Here is a 21,288-nt window from a genome sequence, read left to right on the forward strand (position 1 = left end):
CTAGCTAGGAGAGCCAGGTGATATCAAATGAGAAGTGTCATAGCAGTAGTGAGTAGAAATGCTACTTTAGGCAAGGTAGTTATAAAAAGTCTAGCTGAACTGGTGAAATTTAAGCTGAGGTTATGACATTTAAGCTGAGACCTGAATGTCAAGGAGGGGTCAGCTATGCAGCAATCTATAAGAAATGCATACCAGGCAGAAGGAATAACTAGAAAAAAATATAAATTAAGACTGATGTGTTTTATAGGCTGTTAGAGAAACAGAGTATCTGGTTGAAGAACAACTGAACAATGTCTTCTATGTTTCTTTGATCTACTGGCTAGTAACCATACACAAAATAAAATAAAATCACATCAGACCATGCATAAATCTCAAAATTATTATCCTCAGTGAAAAAAATTCAAAGGGAGAAAAGAACAGGCAGACTATTTAGGGACAGAAAGCAAACTAGTGGTTGTCTAGGTGAGAGATGGATTATAAAGGGATTCAAAGATATTTGGGAGGGAGGAGGATGGGAACAACTGTAATTTTTATTGTGGTGACAGTTTTCTGTGTGTATGTACATATGCTAAAATTCTGTATTTGAAAAATACGCGTGGGTTACTGTATATAAATTATACCTTAATAAAACTATAATAAAATCAAATTAGGCACTTTTTTCATGTGGAATATTTAGTAGTTTCTAGTCAGACCCAGTTCATTTCTGGTACTTAACAAATTTTCCTCAATAATCCACCCTAGGCCTTCCTGACACCTGCATCACACTCATTTGCCTGTACTGGAGAGACTGTACCTCTTTCTTAGTTTGGGTCCGTAAAACAGTATTTGCCAAAATTCAGTCTGCAAATGTCTCCATGGTGTTCATCAGTGGAGACAGTAGCTCCTGCCTCTCTGAGGGATATACCCATCTTGCTGCACTGACGCCAAGTCCTTAAACTACAGCTCAGACTGGAATATAAACTGTCTCCACACCCTTGGTGCTTCACTGACAGGAGAGAGTCAATTCTACTTCTCCAGGGCCCATTCCAAAAGGCAAAATCAATCCTTTCTCAGGCAAACCTTCAATAACCGACGTTCAGTACACTTACAAGGTAACTGCACATTCTTTCTTTAGAATAAGGAGGAGACACTCCTCTGACTTCTTCTCGGTCACTGTCAAGTAATTAAATATATGAAGGAGAACAACAACAGAGCTGGGTAAGCTCGTTGTGCTTCCTGGCCTCGATTGAGGCTTAGAATATGGGGGCTTTGCAGTGTGGTTCCTGACCACAGAGGATATTATGACCTTTCTACTGAACTTAGATGGCTTAGAACAACATTTATTTATACAGATCACTGTTCACAGCCCTAGTTTTCTGCTTTGTATTGGAAACTGCTTTACGGACATGTATATTTTTAGACTAATTCACAACATGTTTCTGAATTCAGCAACCTGTGCTTGAATCACAGATCAGCCATTACAGCCATTACTTAAGATGACTCGGTTCTTATCATACCCTCAATATCCTAAGTTTCCACTGCTTTATCCTCAATATAACAATTAATAATAATAATGACTTCCTAGGGCTTGCTTTATTTAAGATAACGAGTGTCAAATTCTTATCACACCTCCAGGCACATGGTGTTCTACCATCATTATTCCACCTTTTCATTGCTTATTTTGTCACGCAGGGAGCTAGTCAGCATCCCTGGTTCAAAGCCACAAAACTAATTGATAAATACTAAGTCATCATAAACATATTAGCTCTAATATAGTTGTCATTCCCATCGTACTGAAACAATATTGGCTCATGCTAGTTATCTCCATCATCCAACAGACTCATCTCTCACCAATAACAGAATCATTAAGTCTGTGAGGAGCTATCACATGACTGAAGACTTTTTTCCTTACTAGGACATACTTGAGGTCCGAGCTGGACAAACGTGTCTAGAGGAGTTTGAGTGACCAGGAAGTAAATCCCAACTCCATTCCCCTGAGGCACCCACCTCTAGAAGAAAAACAGTACACACTGCAGTTCCTGTTAAGAGTATTTAAGGCTCCTCTTTTTCTTTTATTTCAGTGTTGTTCAAGTACAATTTTCTCTCTTTTACTCCCATCCCAGCCCTCTTAAAGGGTCATCTTGTACCAGGTTCTAGTTCTGACGCATCCTTCCCCCACAATTTGTAACATTCACTTCCGAACAAGCCCCTTTTCTTTCCTCTCTCTTTTTCTGTTACTCAGGTGCTGTCAAGCTTCTGAACTAGCATTATCTACTCAGCAGGCATTGAGGAAAACTTTAATTTTTATTCAATCAAATGTGAGCTTTGTGCCAGTTGGTATAAGTCAACTGCCATGCCTTTTATGTTTTGAATTCAGGGTTGCAACCTTATTGCCCATGTTGGAATGTGAGGATGTAGCTTTGAGAACAAACATAGGATATCAGAGCTTAAGTAAATCTAAAGGACTGCAATTTTAAAGCAAAAAAATCTGAGAGTCAACAAGTTAAGCCACCTCCCCAGAGTTTCAGTCCCAGCTGTCAACAGGAATACTTGGAACCAGAGTGGAGTTGCCATGAATCTGAGCCCTGTGCCCAGTAGTATGGGTAGTAAAAGCTACACTGGGTAGTCAAGTCAGGACTGCTTGGAAATCGGAGAGATGGTTTCACCTTGAATGCAGTGAGTATGTCTAGGCTGCTTTACTTTATTCCTGTTGAAAAGAGGGGAAGTGGACAACCGGATGGGACAAAGAAGTCAGGCCAAATTGGAAATGTTCAGAGAAGCTGAAAAGCAGCCCTTTTCCCTCCATCTGTGTTCAGGATCTTACAAACCAAGAAGGTAAATTTTCTGTAATTCTTTTTATCCTTATAAGAACATCCCAGTTTGAATCTCATGCCCTTGATTTCTCCTCCTGCAAAGCAAGGTCCCTTCCCCTTTGCTTTGCTTTCCTTCCTTTATCTTTGTTGTATCCATAGTTTGGGTACATCATCTGGTAAACTATCACATCTGGTAAACTAAACTCTTACAGGTGAAATGGCTTCAAACCCTAATACTAGAGGCCTATAAGGGGTCATGGGATTACTTACTAAAGAGAAAGTCAATATTAAACATAAAAAGAAAAAGTACTACTCTAAAAATTAGTGAGAAGCTATTAATTAACTTAGGTCATCCATGCCAGGCAGCCTTCTTAAGTAAAGCATCCTGTTTGGGAAAACTTCAAGGTTTTTCCTGCCTTCCATTTGTAGAATTAACAACAAAACACCAGCACTGCAAGAGGCTGCAGTGGATGGAGAGAGTAGGAAGAGCAGTTTCCTTATTGAAGTCCTTCCCAGGGACTGGCAGCTGGTTCCACTTTCAGGTGTTTATAGAGTCATAGGGAAGAGATCAGCTATTCATTTGGTCCAGCCCAAGGCAAAGGGCAAAAGATCCCCGGTATTAGACGGTAATGGGTAAATCACTTCCCTGCACACAGCCAAGTCACTTGGCCTTCCTGAGCTCCCATGGAATCACTTATGAAATAGGAATTCTTGTAGGTTCACTTGCAAGGTTGCTATTCGCTAGTAACATTTTGCAAACAACAAGTGCAATGTGAAGAAAATGCACTGGAACTCCTCCTGTCCGCCATGTCTTTCCTCCTTCTCTTTTGAACTCCCATCTTCATTGGGTTGGGATGCTTTCAGCCTATGCTAACATCCATTCCGACTATGACGCTCTACAGTGACCTTCCCTGAACAGCATTAAATCAACGAAGGGATATTTCTGGGCCAAAATGTGCCCAAGTCATTCAGATTTTAAAACTCAAAACACACTCAGGTATATATTCACCCAATGCATACTTCAAAGAACTGTACAGAGAAACTAACAAAATTAGTTTTAAATTATACATACTTAATGACCCTTATCCCGTCAATGTGACTGCAAACTGCTGAAGTTGCAATCAGCATGTGTGTGCCATTAATTATTGCTTTACTTATTCATTGAAAGGCTGACTATTATAACAAATAACAACTTGAGGCTTGAAGTCAGACAGAACGGGACTGGGAAGCCACAGTCTCTTATTGGAATCAGGACATCTGGCAGACAACCTGACCTCCGTAAAACTTAACTTCTTTGTGTGTAAGAGGCAATGCCAAAAACAGCATCTATACCACAGAATTATTTATATGATTAAGTGAGACAATACTTGTAAAATTCTTAGCACAGCATCTGGTTCATGGTGAGGTTCTAATGAATGTTTCTATTATTATTATTTTACATATACAATACTTTTTACTTTTATGGTTTCATAGTATTCCAGAAAATTAATCAACAATGTCCTTTTTTTTTTATTACTGCTAGGAGTTAGAGTTGTTTAAATTTATTTGGGGATATATGCCTCACTGCTATAAATATCTACATATCAAATATTGTTTTCTGCTAAGTTTATTTTCTTGAGGGATATTCAAGAGGGAAGCACAGGATGAAATAGGCAGTTTTTATGAACCCTCTTGTAAGTTGCCAAATTCCTCTCCAGAGGAAACTAAACCAATTTACTGATGGCTGTATGATATTACTAAACTTCTTTCCTCACAGACACACTAATTTTGGGTTTTCATTACTTTTATTTACTTATTGTAGAAAATCAGCATAAAAGGCAGACCCAAAATAGTCAAATTTGCCTTTGTGTAACTAATTCAACTGGGTGTGCATGGGGAATCTCCAAATCAAGGTTCACAATTGTTCTGTGAACCTTGAACTGTTGCAAAATCATTAAGTCTATTAAGACAGAGGAAAAAAACAGTGTTTATAAGGAATTTAGAAAGAACTCCTATAACAGTGGTTAAAGACAAAGCTATATTTTTTCAAATAAAAATCAATATCTTTTTAATTATTAAAATATGACTGTTTTCCCATGTCTATGAAACATGTGTGTGTGTGTGTGGTCTTATCAAACTAAAGAGAGGACTAACTTAACTTATCTTGCCGCTAAGGATAGCTCAGGTTGATTTTGGACACTCATTTGGGAGAATAAGCAAGATATTGAGCTATTGCAAAGGGACAACTGAAAACTCTTGAGATTTCTCTCATCTGTTCTTTCTTTTTTAAAAATTGATTTGAGAGAGAGGAAGGAGGTAGAAGGAAGGAGGGTGGGTTAGGGAGAAAAGTGGGGAGAGGGGGAAACATGGACTAGTTGTTCCATTTATGGATGCATTCATTAGTTGCTTCTTGTGTGTGCCTGGACCAAGGACTGAACTCACAAGTTTGGCATATCCAGACGATGCTCTAACCCAAGGAGCTGTCTGGACAGGGACTCTTGTTCCTATTGGAGGGACAGATGGGGAGATAGGGAGCGAGGCTCAGCTGAGAAACCAGAAGCAACGAAGGGATACAAATCAAGATGAAAGGTGTCTGACTTGGCAAAACTGTTAAATGACTTTGCAAAAGACCTGTCACAATGGATAAATGCTGCTGCCTGAAGCAGCAGCTTAGAATTCCAGCAGAGCACACACAATCAGTTCCAGGGGTAAGACTGAGAGGAAGGAGAAAAAAAGAGGAAAGGAAAGAAGATCAAAAGACACCTTAATGGAGCTGAAGACATTTCCTAAATGAGCAACTAGGAAGGAGGGACTGTGAAAGGAAAACTGAAACAAAATGTGAGTGCATTTCACCCTAAGCTTCAGCCACTGGGCAAGCACCCACTATCTCTGCTCTTCCTCTGGCTCATGACAAACAGCGAGCTGCTCTGTGGATGTTGACCACATTCTAATTGTTTTTATGGTAAATGAGGCATGAAACCTACTGTCAAAAACAGGGTGCCCAGAGAGTACAGCCGCACTCTCTCTTCCCAGCAGACCCATCCCAGGGGTTAATACTGTCTGTGGGGCTGAAAGACTCAACACAGAATGGCCTCATGTCCCTTTAAGGCCAACTTTCAGGTAAGAGCCGCTATCCCCCAGCACCCCCTTTCTTCTGGGCAAAAAGAAAATCTTTAGGAATTATGTACCATGTACACAGAATGATGACAACACACCCGAGGAGGAAGCAGGAGTGGAGGGTGAGCGAAAGCCTCTCTCCTCTTTCAATTAAGCCCATGGAGAGTTACACTGAGAAACGTTAGTGATACCCTTTGTACTATCATAAGAACTCTGTTGCTAACAAAATTCCAGCACTGGCTCTGCTCATTATTGCATCTCATGATTTAGTCCTATTCAAAACTGAATCAGAGGGCACTCAAACAGCCACTGCTGGTTTCAAACCAACAGACTGCATTTTATTAATGAATGAATATACAGGGTACAGCAAAAGCAGGTTCACAGTTGTTCGTATGGAAAACAGTATAATAATAAATAATAATACGAGAATAAACTCTGTTCACGCCCTCAAAACTGTAACCTACTTTTCTCCTACCCTGTACACTTAGTAGCTAAGATATTTCCTGGGTCGAGACACCTTCAGGGTGATTTTCCTCTCAACAATGCAGTTTTTGGGTCCTGTGGGCAGGAACTACAATGTGTTTTGGCCAAGTGCCTCAAAGAATACAAAAATACATGATGATACAAATGTTTGGGTGAAACAGACAGCTCCATCTTGCTGCTCCGTCCAAATTCCAAGCCTCTCAAATTTAACCCAGATCTGTCTGCACACACATATTAATTACATCCTATGTGTAGGCAACATGGAAGACCCCAAGCTTCCATCTCCTTGGGCTGGTTCTAACTGAAAAGTTAATAGTCAGTTGTGTGGGATGACATGAAAGGCAGGTAATGCTATGTTCTTATGATAACCCACACAGCAGCCATTGTATTTGGAGGCTGACACCGAATTCTTTAGACCGGAATTAGGAAAGGCACTTCCTTTGATAGATTTCTTCTTGTTCCAGTTTACAAGCAACTAATCCTCCCTGCATTGGATCAAATAGACGGGCACAATCAATTCAGGGAAAGCAAGCAATGCCAGGTCCGCTCAATCTTCCCTCAATGAACAGCAGTGGGAAGGAGGGGCGGAGGAAAGGAGAGAAAGAAAATTCAGGCATGCCTGCACCCAAGACAGCTTAGTGAAGGCAAAGATGAAAAGACAAGTTGAAATATATATCCTGGCAGGTGGAAGCTCTAGCTGTCAGAGAGAGAGGCTGAAACACCACAAGTATACCAAACACGCCTAAGGCTTGGGGTGCTGCAGGTGCTAAAGGGAGCAGGGGAAGGGGGAAGGGGGAAGTGGTTAGGATGTCAAAACAAAAGAAATTGGAGGCAGCAACTCTAGGCAGGAGAGAGGTCTGCATTTACCTAAGTTTCCATAGTCTGTGATCTGTAGCACAGTATGAGGAGCAAGTTAATTACTGCACTTATGTAATTAAGTCTCAGAGAAACTAGTGCCTTCCAAAGCAGTATTAATTTATGCTGCTAGATCATTCTAGGCTTGACCGGCGATTTGGTGAAAAGTTTCGCTGGGAGGTGGCCTAACCATGGCAGGAGAAAAAGTAATGAAAATGATCTAGAAATGAGATGGCCCTGGTATTCACAGCTTTCTCTCTGAATTCACAAACAAGTGCATGCAGAGATTTTACCCTCATTTATCAGTAGGCACTTCCTCCCCCAACATCCATTCCCTCACTCAAAATGTGACCAATGTCAGCCTTGATTTCTCTTTTTATGATCCCTTCTTTTCTTGCATGACCTTTGTATCATCCCTTCCTGGCCCTAAATCTATATGGTCAAATCTAAAGCATGTGTGTACAGTAAACACATCAAAAGGGCTTATCTGGATGATGGCTCTCCCTCAGACAGCCATCTCTCCCCACTGTGGCTCAGCCAGTCTCTCCAAGCCAATGTGTTCATCATCTTTATGTGGTTTCTCTCATGTTCACATCACATTCCCTCCCTTTTTTTTGCTAAGTAATGGCTCCAAAATGATATCTGTTCTATATATACACCTATATATAAACATACCTGGCAAACTGGCAATTATAACCTGTGTGGCACCAAGCTATATCTTCTTTCCATAAGCAAAATGTATAACAACATACATTTACAAATACAAATAGCTTTACACTTGCATTTATGTGTACACATACACAGCATCCTCCTTGTTTTTAGCAGGAAGTGAGGATGTCTGTGGTCTTGCTCCCAAAAAGGACCATTGTCCCTACCTTCATCTGGTGGCTCCCCCAGATTGCCCCATCGTCAAAGAACTCTAGGTCCACTTGACTTTCCTTTCTGAGATACTCTCTCACCGAAACACAGAAGGACACATTTCCCCACACCCGTGAGCATCCTACCTCTGGAGGTGGTAGTCCACAGTGTCACCCTCAGCATTCAGCAGGGTGGCCGCATGGGTCAGGAGCTGACAGCTGCAGCTGACGGACTTGAGCTCCAAGACGAGGAGGCCCAGGCAGAACATGGCTCCCATCTCCTCCAGCTCACGGGTGCCAAACTGGAGACCCTGCCAGGCAAACCAAGCATCAGCAGTGACTGTGCTGAGTGTAGACAAGGTACAAAAGGGAGGAAGGTCTCCTGGACACACACCCATCCCAGATACCGAGTGTTAACAGTATTTATCGGTCACAGTTTCAGGTGTTTGGTTGGGTCCTTTGTGGACTGGAGGGTCTCAGGCTGCATTACCTTGACATCTGGGGTTTCAGAGAAGCACCCCAAAGGCACAAGGGTGCATGAGGATGCAAAAGTCACCCCCACTTCAGTCAAAGCATCCATGGCTTATCTGTATTTTCAAAGGGTTTCACTGCTAAAATCTAAGTTTGTAAACAATTTTACTAAGCAGTACCCTCTTTTCTCCCATACACTTATCAACCAGTGGAGAAAATAAGGGAGGATCCTGTACAGGATTCAAAATACCAAAACTAAAAAAAAAAAAAAAAAGTTAGAGCCACCTTGTAGCTGTGCTACAATAATGTATGAACACAAAGCCATGGCATGTACTCTATGCTATGAAGTAACAGACAATAACAACAATTAAAACAACTGCGTTATGAGCAATACTATGTGCCAGGTACTGTTCTGAGCCCTTGACATGCATTAACTCAGCAATTCCTCACCAAAGGCCTATGAGGTAGGTACTGGTATTTTCTGCATTCCACAGAGGACACTCGGACCCAAAGAGCTTACACTTTATCCACAGCCTCAGAGTGAGTAACAGAGGCTAGTCAGGGCATTCTGACTTGACTGACTACTCAACAGAAAGTGCTACACATGGACCAGGATGGACCTGATTACATGGTAAGGCAGACAGTGCATGTCTTCTGAAAGAAGACAGAAACTGGGTTTGAATCCTCATTTCACTATATTCTGAATGTGTAATCTTGTACTTCATGAACTCTATGAGCTTTGATTTTTCTCATCTGTAAAACAGGTTGCTAATTCTTTCCTTTACATACTTAGGCATATGTTAGTTATAAGGAATATGTCAAAGTCCTCACAATATTAGTATTAGCTCAATTTCTTTTCTTCTCCTTCTTCCTAGTAAACATGTTAAAGAAGGCAGAATTCAATGCGGTCCTGAAGTCTTTGTGTTTATAAAGCACATAAACACAAAATTTTGCAAAGTATAAAGTTTTCCTTACATGAGTAAAAATCAATAGTTGAATAATATTCTTTAAATATATTTTCACATCCAAAATAATACAAGATAAAGAAGAGAAATAGAACCATAACAGGTTTTAAAGACTGGTCATCAAGATCCTAAAGGAAAAAACAAAGATCCAAACTGGAAAACCATAAGCCTCACAAAAGAATTTCTAGGCAAAAGGATAAAGGAAAGGAGGAAGTCCCAAAGGTCATTTCAGCAGTCTGAAAATTTGATTTGCTGATGTTTACACACCTGTTTTCCTAAAGAAAGGCTACATTACTTTGGAGTTAAGGAATTCTGTTCCTCTGTAAACAGCAGCAGTGGGAGGGGGAAAACAGATGTTTAACAAGTTGTTTTTCTTAAGTAAATAGAGGAAAAAATCACTTTTTAAAGAGAGAGAAAAATCTCAGCATCTATTTACAAGCACCGAAGTGCTATGGTCTGATTCTTGTCCTCTGCCCTGCATTCCTGACTGCTTTTCCACATTCTAGAGTGGCCAGCTTGGCTGAAAGAATTGAGATGAAACTCACACCCTCCTCCTCACTCTGAGTGGTAGCAAGGGAGACAAGACAAGGGAAATATGAATAAGGTTCTGCTTACACCATTAAATGCCAGAGACAATGAAGCAACAAGCAGAGAACTGAGGAGAAAATACTATGCCTCAAAGATGCTGTTTACGTGTCAGGGTCCCAGGAGGATAAACCCAAAAGGAGAGGGTGCACTGAATGCACACACTACACAGATAAAGTTTCACCATTTCTTTTAAAAATGTCACTGTAATCCTGTTATTTATAATAGCCAAGACATAGAAATATCCTAGTATCCATTAGTGGATGGATGAATAAAGAAAATGTGGTACATATAAAATATTATTTTATGATAAAAAAGGAAACCCTGCCATTTGCAGGGTTGGACCTTGAACACAGATGGACACATCTGTGGATCTGAACACAGATGGACCTTGAGCACATCATGCTAAGCGTAGGAAGACACAGAGCCAAATACTTATTATCTCACTTACACACAGAATAAAAAAAAGGATACAAATTCATAGATACAGAGAATAGATGGATGGTTACTAGATGGGTCAAAAGGTACAAACCTTCAGTTACCCAATAAATAAGTCCTTGGGAATATCATGTACAGCATGGTCACTATAGATTATAATACTAGGCTATAATATATGTGAAATCTGCTATGAGAGTAATCTTAAAAGTTCTCATGACAAGAAGAAAAATTTGTAATTGTGTGGTGATGGATGTTAGCTAGATGAATACAATTGTTGTGATAATTTCACAATCAATACTTATACTGAATCATTATGTTGTATACCTGAAGCTAATACAATGTTATATGTCAATTACAACTCAATAAAATGCTGCAGGGAAAATATTAGCATAACCCTAATACAAAACACTAATCATTATAGCACCTACCCAATCTCATTCATATATATATATATACACATACACATATACACACACATATATACATACATACACAAATATCCCAATATTTTAAAGTACTTCATGTTAAGAAATAGAAATATATCAAAACAATTAGACCACATGATCCACAGAGTATTTTTCTAAGAATGGCATGGGAAGGATAGCATTAGAACGTCTATTAACATAAGCGTTTAACACACAAGGAGATCAAGAGGCAGAGGAGGGAAAGCCCAGGAACTTCTGGATGATGCGTCCATGTCTGACACAAGTCACAGTGGACGAGCCCAACAGGACTCTCTCCACCTGCAAGCTCATAGCAGGCTGGGTGTAGGCACAGGCCCAGGGTCCAGACTGCTGAGGTCCACTCCCAGAGCTGCCACTTACTGCTGCCTTGTCTTGGAGGAAGTTATCTGACCCATCAGTGCCTTAATTTTCCCATCTGTGTAACAGGAATAACAATAATAATAATATAATAATACCACCTACCTCATGGAGCTGCTGAGATCATTCAGTGAATACACACACACACACACACTTAGATTAGTACTTAGCTGATTGCAAATTATCCAAGTTTTTACTGTCACATCATCCAAGTTCTGTATTTATTATCACTAATAACAGCAAATAAATGCTTACGTAAAGCCAATAGGCAAAATCATACTTGATACACACAGTCTTTCTTAAAACTATGCCCTGCTCTCACTGCTACCATTTATCATTATTTGACAAGTTTCAAACAATTCAATAAGATAAGAAAAAATGAGTTATAAATATTAGGAAAAAAATCACATTATCATTATTTGAAGACTGATTATGTACTAAAACCAAAGAAATGAAGTGAAACAGAAAATCTATTAGATATAAGGCAAGAACTGAGTAAGTAGACAGGTTACAAATTAAATATCCAAAAATCAATTCTCTTTCTATTAACCAGCAAAATAAATTATTAAGTATAATAAAAATCCCATTCACAATAGCAACACAACTATAAACTGCCTAGGAATGGAATTAATAGTAAATGCCCTGAGGGCTGTATGATGAACCCTGGAGATTACCAAGAGATAACAAGGAAAATTTAAATGAGTGAAGACATAGGGTGATTCTGAGAGAACAAGGCTGAACGCCATCCATTATCAGTTCTCCTCCTGTTAGTTTATAGAAGTACAGCAAATTGAAACACCAAAGGGGACTGTCAGCCTCAGCAAACTAAATCCACTTTGGAAGACTACATGGCAAAAATATCCAGAAATATTCTCTGAATAAAGAGCAAAAAATAAGAGTGGGATTTTCTCTTACAGAGAGGAAGAAGATCTTACACTCCTATAGTGATTAAGTGCTATGGTACTGATGCAAAACATGGCAGACAGATCAAGGCAAGAATCAGGAAAACACCAAAGACCACATATTGAGTGAAGGTTTACATCAGATATAAGAGCCTTTCAAGTCAGCAGGAAATGAATTGTGATGGAGATAAGACAAACAAAAAAAGTGATTAATGTTTCAGGGAAAAATGGATCCACAAATACAAAATTATTCCATTTTGGTTAAAGGGTTCAATTTTTTTTAACAGTGCATGATTAGAGAAATAATAAAATAAAGTTTTGTATATTTTATCATTCCAAACCAGAAGGTAAATGTATGCCCATCGTCCAATAAGAACAATAAGGGAAGATATTAGTGATGGTATAAATAAAATTTAAGCATACCCCAATAGCCTGAAATACCACAAACTAAACTAAAAAAGGGAACAAACTGAATTACAGTAAAGGGGAAAACACCATAACTTCATTTGGTATAAGACGCAAATTAATGCATCAGTAAAAGAGCATGAGTTGCTTCCCAATTCATTTGTACCCTCTCCCCCCAAACCGTAATGGTCTATTGGTAAAGGGCTAAAAACAGGCCTATCCTAGTCTGCTACTGGTGGAAGTACATATTACTGAAGTATTTCCAAAGGACAATTGGATAGTAGAGTTCAAAAGCCTTCAAAATGTTTAAGTGCTTGCATTTAATTCAAATTCCAGAAATTATTCTCAAGATAAATGATCACGAGACGAACGACAGAGAAAATCCCAAACGCATACCAGTTTATTACTAGCCAAATAGCCCTGGCTGTACTGACATCATGGATCACTATTATCCTGACCTGTTTTGAACAGGCAACACCAAGGGTGAAGATTCATGTCAGCATTGAAGTGCAACAAGCTGACTGCAGCACAGCATGTCTACTACAGTCCCCCCAAAGTTTTTTTAATGATTAATATGCACTAAAATGTTAACTGACTATGCACAGTGAGAGTGCATCCTTTCAATTTTTTTCAATCATGAAAAATAAGTAATTGCTTTTGCCATTCATATTTATGTAAACAATTCATATTAGCCTGCAAAGAGTAGCATATCTGAATTAAAATACTATTGTACATAATGTGTGATTTAAATTTAGAAGTAAAAGTAAAGTTAAAATTCACTTTTATAAATTGCTAGTCAAAGTAAATTGAAACAGAAGATTTTAACTTAAACACTGCAAAATAACAACGGGCAAAGTCAGAGCTGGTTAACAGAGTGTCCTGAGCATCTGCTTCCTCTGTCACATGTGCCGCCTGGTGTTCCCCAGGTCCCCCTCAATTTCTTTGGGTCACTGGACTGTTTGCATCCTACAGCTAAAGGTCTAGTGAAAACAAAGCAACAAGAAATTTATTCCTTTAACATCATCCCCAGAAACAGTGTATCTTTACAGGGTGCCAGCGTGAGTTGATAGTGAACTCTAGACTTAAACAAGGCTGGGGCGTCTGTGAACTGAAGTAAGTTTGTGTTTCCTCCACCTTGACATGCACCCAGCAGAGGAGTTGCACTAAGCCAGTCCAGCCATGCAGATCTGCAAACACTTACTAGGGGGCAGAGGAGAGAAAGAGAGAGAGAAGACGGGGTGGGGGGTGTGCCAAGGCTTCCCCCACTTATCAACTCCCTCAAATGGATTCTGACGCTTTCACAGAGGACAGAATCAGTCGTTGAGCACGTCAGTGCCTCTGCCAGTATCCATCTGGTGGGCTGCTCTCTACAAAGCGAGTCTGTGTCCAAGGCTTCCTAATCCTTTCCTGATGAGTGTTTCCTTAGTAACTGCAGAAAGGCCCCAGAGTCATGGGAACAGCAGGGGTGGGGGTGTGGGCTGGGTTTCCAATGTGTACTCTATTCCTGAGCTGGATCTTCTCTGGGTCTTTTATTGTTGCTCTTGAGCTTGAGCCACGGATGACACGGCAGACAGCTAAGCCCTCTGTGAGCACCTTTTCCTGTCTATCCGGGCAATGTGCAGGAGGATAAGTATGAGCCGGAGCCTGAGCTTTAGGCAGCCTAGAATGTGAGCACCGAGAGGAATCTTAGCGGGCTTGACTCTTCCTCTATACAAACTGGCAATGCCTCAGTGAAGACCACACAGCTAAGGCCCACTAGAACCAGAGTTACAATAAACGTTCCTCAGACACTAATCAAAAGTTCACATCAACATGCAAGGCTTTAGACTCCATGGGTTTAATAACATTTTTTGGAGATTTGGAGTTCTTCTTTTCTTATAGGTTACATGCCCCCATAATCTATCCAAATGCCCCCCCCACCTATCCAAATCTTCCTTTCCCTTTGTCACCAAGAAACCGGAAGGCTCACCCAATAGAGCACCAGGGACATGCACACGCCCAGTCCTCCTGTCCTGCTATCAAGGATACAGAGTTGATGGTTTCTATGTGGAACCCTTCTCCTTCCTATGGCACAAGTCCAAACACCTCTGATTCTGTTTACCAAATAAGGAAAACATACTACTGATATTCACCCAAGAGCTGCAGAGTGGTGACTACAAACAGTATGCTTGTGGCTTCGTGATCCCCCAAGGTCTGTGTCTTCGTATCGACACCATCCGATTCAGTGAGTACTGAACTAATAATAGTAATAAAAACAGGAACAGAGCAGAGCTCTGTCAGGCTGTAATCACTCTTGGCAACAGAGCAAACAGATCTACAATAGACCACATGGCTTTGATACCTGAGTGCTCAGGAGGGAACAACTGGAAACCTCAGCAAGCAGGACACATACTAGAAGTCTTTGTTCACTTCAAATGGGGAGAAATATTTTCCTTTTTAATGGAACTCGTTCCAATCAGCCCTGTCTTCTTCCTCCCTGCCTCCAGCCACATGCAGCTGCCTAATTCTCACACAAGAGGAAGGGCACCAGTGAGAGCCTGTTGTTGGCCAAAGAAATAGGATGTACTGTCAATGAAAAAGGCTCAGAAGCCCAAGACGGAGCAGCAGGTATAAGAGAGGAGCACACAGCCGAAATTCCTCAAAGACGGCCCTGAGGCTGCACACGGGAGAAGCCAGGTATGGAGCAGGTACCTGAGGGGGTAGGGTATGAAATCCACCTGTAGGTCTAGATCAGAACACTTCACCTTTGCAATCTTGCACATTTGGCAGGGTCCGATTTTAACGAAATCAAAAATCTCCCTGCTTCAGATCATTTTCCCTATCCACCTGACAATTTCTCAGATGTGTCTCATGAGTAAAAATTTAAAATAACATCCATTAATAAACAAATAACACTAAGCCTTACATTGTTTATTGATGCATTACTGCTACCTGGGCATTTGGTAGAGGTTTGGGGCCAGAAGGAATGAGGCAGAACAGGTAAATTCTGGAAAAAGGATCGAGAGTCTGGAACCCTTTAGGCCTTCTGTGACCCTTTTGAGGGTAGGAGTGGACAGAAAAGATTAGGAGTAAATGAGGCAGGGATTAATTTAAGAATTCTGACTGCCTTCTGTCCTTAGAAACACCCCCGTTTGCTTTCTGTGGGCTCCAAACAGCTCACCAGCGTATGTCCTGTTTGTTCGTACCCCATTCACCAGCCCTGCATGATGCTCGGGATTCTATCCCAAACACCATTTGACCCAGATGTGTTCCCTGAACACAGTTCTCCTCTTATTCTGGAATGCACCTGTGTGCAGAGCTCATGACTGCCAGGTCTCATGGGACAGAAGTTCAAACTAGAACATCCTGTGATGTGTAAATAGACATTTCATCTGTAGTTAAAGGCAAGGCTTAGTTGAGGTTGGCAGTAAACTGGCAACTTGACCGAGCCTGGGATTCTGATAGGAGGTATGAAATGGTCCTTTCTTCAAACTATTGACATTTTGGGAGCCTCTAGTTTCAGACCTAAGTAGAGGTCACAAGGAGGCAAGATCCAGTCTCAGGGGATAGGTGCAGTTACCCCCTGATGTGGAGGCCATCAGGGGGTGAGACACGAATGTACAATTGCTATTCTTGGGAATTTCCTACAGAGGGGTCTTCTCACTTCTCAACTTCTTGACATGGACAGACAGGTCTCTACACCCTGCAGATGCTCAAGGAAATGGAGCCTGAGATGGACCATTGTTTTTCCCTCTGACACCAGCTGCCCATCCCTGGGCTCCAGGGAACATGTCTGTGTCCTTTGCCCAGAGACATGATTCCAAACTAACAATGCCCACGACCCACCATCAACAAAATTACTCAACATACTGCTTATCTTCTAGATCTGGGTGAGACTCCAACCCCAAGCCACTATGGCTCCCAAACTCCAGGGGTCTCATGGCAGGCTATTCTGGGGGTCCCCCTGGGGCTGGGAAATGGGAAATCACAACATTTTATCCTTACCAACCTTTCTACACTGGCTTCATCCTGCATTCTTGATCTGGCTGCAAGAGTCAAAAGTCTAGTTATAATAAAGGGTCAAGTTTCCTTCTGAAAGAGCTGACAATTCTGTGGACAAATGAACACATAAATATTGCATTTTAAAACCTGCACACAATGACAATGTGGACCACTTTGATCGCTGCAGAAGAAAGGCCTTCTTCACCATTTTCTCATTTTCCAAACCGGGTTCATTAGGTAGCTCCATTTTTTTTTTCTTGACTCGAATAAACTGGGACCTTCTTGAGGAAGGGGGCTTCACCCTGTGATGGTGTCTGTGCTGGGGGCCCCTTCCTCAGACTCTGCACTGACTAGACATTGATTAGTAGTTGCTGAATAAACAGTGAGGCATTTGGCTAAGAACCTACCAGTAGCTCTAAAGCTCATCAAAACCCTGTAAAGGATGATGTTAACATCCTTGTTTTTACTGCACATGAGACTGGGGCGCAGAGCAAGCACACACCACTCAAAGATCTCTCGTTTGGAAAACAAGAGACCTGGGATTTCAACCCACACTGTTGGGCTCTGAGGCCATACAGTCTCACAACAAGCCACGAACCCTTTACCATTAATTTTGGTATCAGGTATTCCACCAATGTACACACTGGAAGATGTGTTCCTATTGCAGTTCATTTATTTACTCGTTATTTGTTTATTTCTTCAGGTCTTCACCACACTGCTGAGACTATGGCAGATTCTGTACAGTCCAATCCCACACAGCAAACAAATGTACTGTCAGCTTCGGCACAGTCTTAGAATTGACCGCTCTGACTGGAAAGCCTGAAACCTTAAGGCAGCCCAGTCCCAGCTAGACACTGCAAAACTAACAAAGAAAGGAGAAAATGCTATAAAATAGGCAGCAAACAGCAGCGCTCTTGCTATGAAATTGAGTTAATGGCAGGACGTGCAATTCTGAGCCTAAAGGTAAAATTCCTGCCTAGCACACCGAATCTAGAGTAAGACTTAGGTGTCATGACACAAGCAAGAGACCCCTGTGCTCCTGCTAGAGGGAGGTTTGAGGAGGAGGCGAGGGGTGTTTCAATTTCTCTGTTGGCTCAGTCTCCACTAATTGCCAAGTTCTTGGCCCCCAGTGCCCTCACTGCAGGTTGGACCCACAGGCTCCACATCTCGCCAGTGCCAGCCTGCTGGACAGGAAAGGCTGACTGTACTTGCTTGCAGCATCTTTAGTCTCCACCACCAGCTACCCTACAGTCCCACACACTGCACTTCCAGAGGTCCAAGGAAGTGAGATACATTCTTCCTGCAAGCCTGGCCTTGTGTGAGACCGTAAGGACTCTTCCTCCAGCCACAGCCAGGCTGCCTTCCTGTTTTTGGAGTGCAGGTGTGGTGTAAGGAGCAGTAGGCTCAAATCTGACTCCTGAGAAAGAGTCTACTCATTGGGAGCTTATTTAAAAAATGAAGTGTTTCCTGACAGTGCAATCTGCTAGCCACAATTCCAAAACATAGGGGAAGTCCCCATCAAAACTGTTACACTAGCAAGAAGAGGACCTCTGAACCCTCAGCAAACAGAGCTGGAGACCAAATCCAGACCTCTGACCTGGCACTCCAAGTGCCCCCACCAGGACATCACAGCTGCTAGTCCACCGAGGTCCCTGCTCCATGTTTCCCTTTGGGGGGTACCCCAGGCCAGTGGCCCCTTTTGTCAATCCCAGAAACAGGAAACTTTACAAAGATGTGTCCTTGCCTATGATGTAAGGCCAAGCTACAAGCTGCAGTCCAGCCAGAACAAATCCACACACAGTGATGCTGGGATTACCCACACAGAACAAAGCGTTTCTGGCCTGCATTTAGCAATAACACCAAGTCTTTCTCTGGCATTTTTATATCCTACTCTTAGTCACTTTTCCAACCCATGGGGCAATGGATTTCCACTCTAAACATCACCCCTAATCAATATGTGTGTATATATATACACACAGAGTATTTTCTGCATCTTACAGCTTTATACACGAGCACAGGTTCTGCCCTAAGGCTGGGTATAAATAAACTGGCAGCCTGGCTTCCCACTCCTGCCACTAGAGAACGCTCTTTTGGAATGCTAATCAGAAGCTCTCCTGAAGTGAGCAAGGCTTGTGTGTCAGGAGGAAGGAGAACATCAGCATTTCCTGGGGCCAGGAAACCAATTCGCTGGCAGGCGTTCAGTTGGCCTCTAGGACTTGTACAACTGGCTGTATTCTTGCTCAGCTTCTCATTCTTGAATACTTCTGGGGGATCAGAGACAGGGCTGCTAAGGGTGGAGGGAGTAGGATGGAGAATGCAGCAAAAGAAATCAAACCAACAAATGAGGGGGGGTGAGAGTGTGAGGAGTGGCAACAATTGGTATGAGAGAAACCAGGTGACCTTCAAAAGAAATACAAGCCAGAAAACTAACATGGTCGAGGCAGGACAGAGAGTTAGGGGAACAGGTTTAAAAAGCAAAGGGAAAGGAAAATAGGATTTCATAAAGGAAGGGAGAGGAGAAACCAAAAGTCTGCAACATAAAAAACATTTCTCAGTTGACTTGTGCTTCCAACCTTGCATGGAAAGGTGGCATTTTCCCACCTCTCTCTGTCCTACTCTGTCCTGCAGGTAGGGCTCATGCAAAAGAAAGGACCCTTCTAACGCAGATGACCCTTGGATGACAGAGGTTCTATGCAGATTTTTTTCCATAAATACCTGTACTGTTCTCTATCTATAGTTGGGAGTCCATGGATGCAGAGGGACAACTGCATGCATTAGTCTACAGTATTTTATATGGAGGGCTTGAACCTCTACAGATTTTGGTATCTGAATGGTTCCCAGAACTAATCCCCAGCAGATACTGAGGGACTAAAATTTGGGGGGGAGGAGTACAAGAGGTCAATGCCCCTAATACCTTCATGTAGTTCAGTGGTCAGTTGTATTCACTAAGGAGGCAAAAGAGCCCCAGAAAACATTTTATTCTAAAAGGTTCAGCATTATGAAAGCAGGAGGCTAAGTTTTACATACTATAAACCCGCTTCCACTTCCAGCCCCTAATTTCATTCCCAGCATTGTCCACTGGATGTTCAAGAATGCATTGTGGAGTGGCAGCTTCACAACAGCTGTGGCAGGAGGAGGAGAGAGCTGCAACACATAAAGGGAAAAGACAGGACAGAGTCCAGGAGTGCTCTTCCCAGGGATGAATCCATCTCCAGAGACTGGAATCAGCCCCCAATCTGTCCCCGACCCCTGATGCCCCTGCACTGATGGTGCCTATGGATCCAATCGGCCTTTCCTTCACCTCCCTTGGGGATGAATGCACCCCCTTCCCTGGCCATGAGTGGGAGTTCTGGTTAACACAAGCCTTCCTCCCAGCGCTCTTGTGTTGTGCTGCCCTAAAAAGTGGGAGCTGTTGGGGAGATGTTACATTCCAACAGAGCAAAATCAGACCAAGAGTGATTCCAGGGTGGCCATTACACATATCTGATCTGATGTTTGCTGGCATCTTCAGTGAAGGGAATCTGTTTCTCCCTGGCAGGGCCAAAGCACCTGAAAAGCCTTATCATGAGGGGGATTGGGAGGTCAATGACCACTGCTCTCCTCCAAGGGGAACTGTAGTGACACCTAGAGGAGAGGCTTGAAATGAAAAGGGGTGCCCACAAGTCACCCTGGCACCTGCCATCTACTACCTTCTACGAGTGCATGTGGGTCCTAAGGCTAAAGTCTAAAATAAAAAAGCACTCTGATGTACTCTCTGCTGCTCTGATCAGGGTCCTGGGACTCATGGACATTAAGCTATTTCTTTTCTAGAGGACGCACTGACTACGAGCCCAAGAGCAGAGGGTAGAGTCCAGGATGTAGGCCACAGCTGGATTCAGCCAACAAATGTGTTTTAGTTTGCTTGGGTTTTGGCCCCTGCAATACTTTTCTAAATGAAATTACCCATGTTATAAAAATTAGAGTTGTTTATACTCTAAACAAGTATTTGTTAAATACCTTGAAAAATGGGAGATCTGAAAACACATTTCTTCTTGCCAATAACTTGGTAGAGCTGTTGGGAGAGAGATGGAGGCTGCAGGAAAGGCATGGATCCAGATGATCAAAGACTCTTCCACAGCACTCTCCCTGTTCTCCCCTTTTCATTCATTTATATCATCCATCTGGCCCCTTGTGATATCTGAGCTTACGGCTCAGAATAAAATGTGGTGTTTTGATTATCAGCAAAGCCCCGTACTCATTCTGCTCGAGACAAAGTTTTCCCTGTGGAAGGACTAACATTCTAAGTGTGGTTCCTCTTACCTCTGTGTTGTGGCATGCTTTTTATCAAACGACTCACATTCCTCAGTGCTAATCTGCTTTCCTCTATAGCATAGACTGATTGCAGCTCCTTCATAAAGTAGGAGTTAGGAAACACAACTAACCCAAAACTGGGCTTCGCAATTTAGTTTTGTCACATGTTCTGTTTCTGGGAGCCTGAGGCTTTGGCCCATGAAGGCCCAAGGTGATGGCACTTAACCTGTCTGCAGCTCTGAGCACAGAAGGGGAGAGCCATCATGGAAGTCACATTTGAAATTAGTTCCTCCACCCAGTACTGCATGTGCCACCTTGTATCTCATTTGTCTGGGAGCCCAGATGGA

At 42.1% G+C, this 21,288-nt stretch overlaps 1 protein-coding gene across 1 annotated transcript in view; it reads right to left on the reverse strand.

Annotated features, from left to right (window-relative positions):
* The window catches only part of LOC118991989 (cytosolic carboxypeptidase 4-like), a 305,722-nt gene that overhangs the window by 126,514 nt on the left and 157,920 nt on the right, over positions 1-21,288 (reverse strand). Inside the window, exon 6 of the mRNA XM_037053669.1 lies at positions 8,231-8,394. Coding sequence (XP_036909564.1) covers positions 8,231-8,394 — 164 coding nt within the window. The remainder of the gene's footprint in view (positions 1-8,230; positions 8,395-21,288) is intronic.

The sequence above is a fragment of the Sturnira hondurensis genome, unplaced genomic scaffold (genome assembly GCF_014824575.4).
Source record: "Sturnira hondurensis isolate 20B ecotype Veracruz unplaced genomic scaffold, ASM1482457v3 Scaffold0007865, whole genome shotgun sequence".
In the NCBI taxonomy this organism is placed as follows: Eukaryota; Metazoa; Chordata; class Mammalia; order Chiroptera; family Phyllostomidae; genus Sturnira; species Sturnira hondurensis.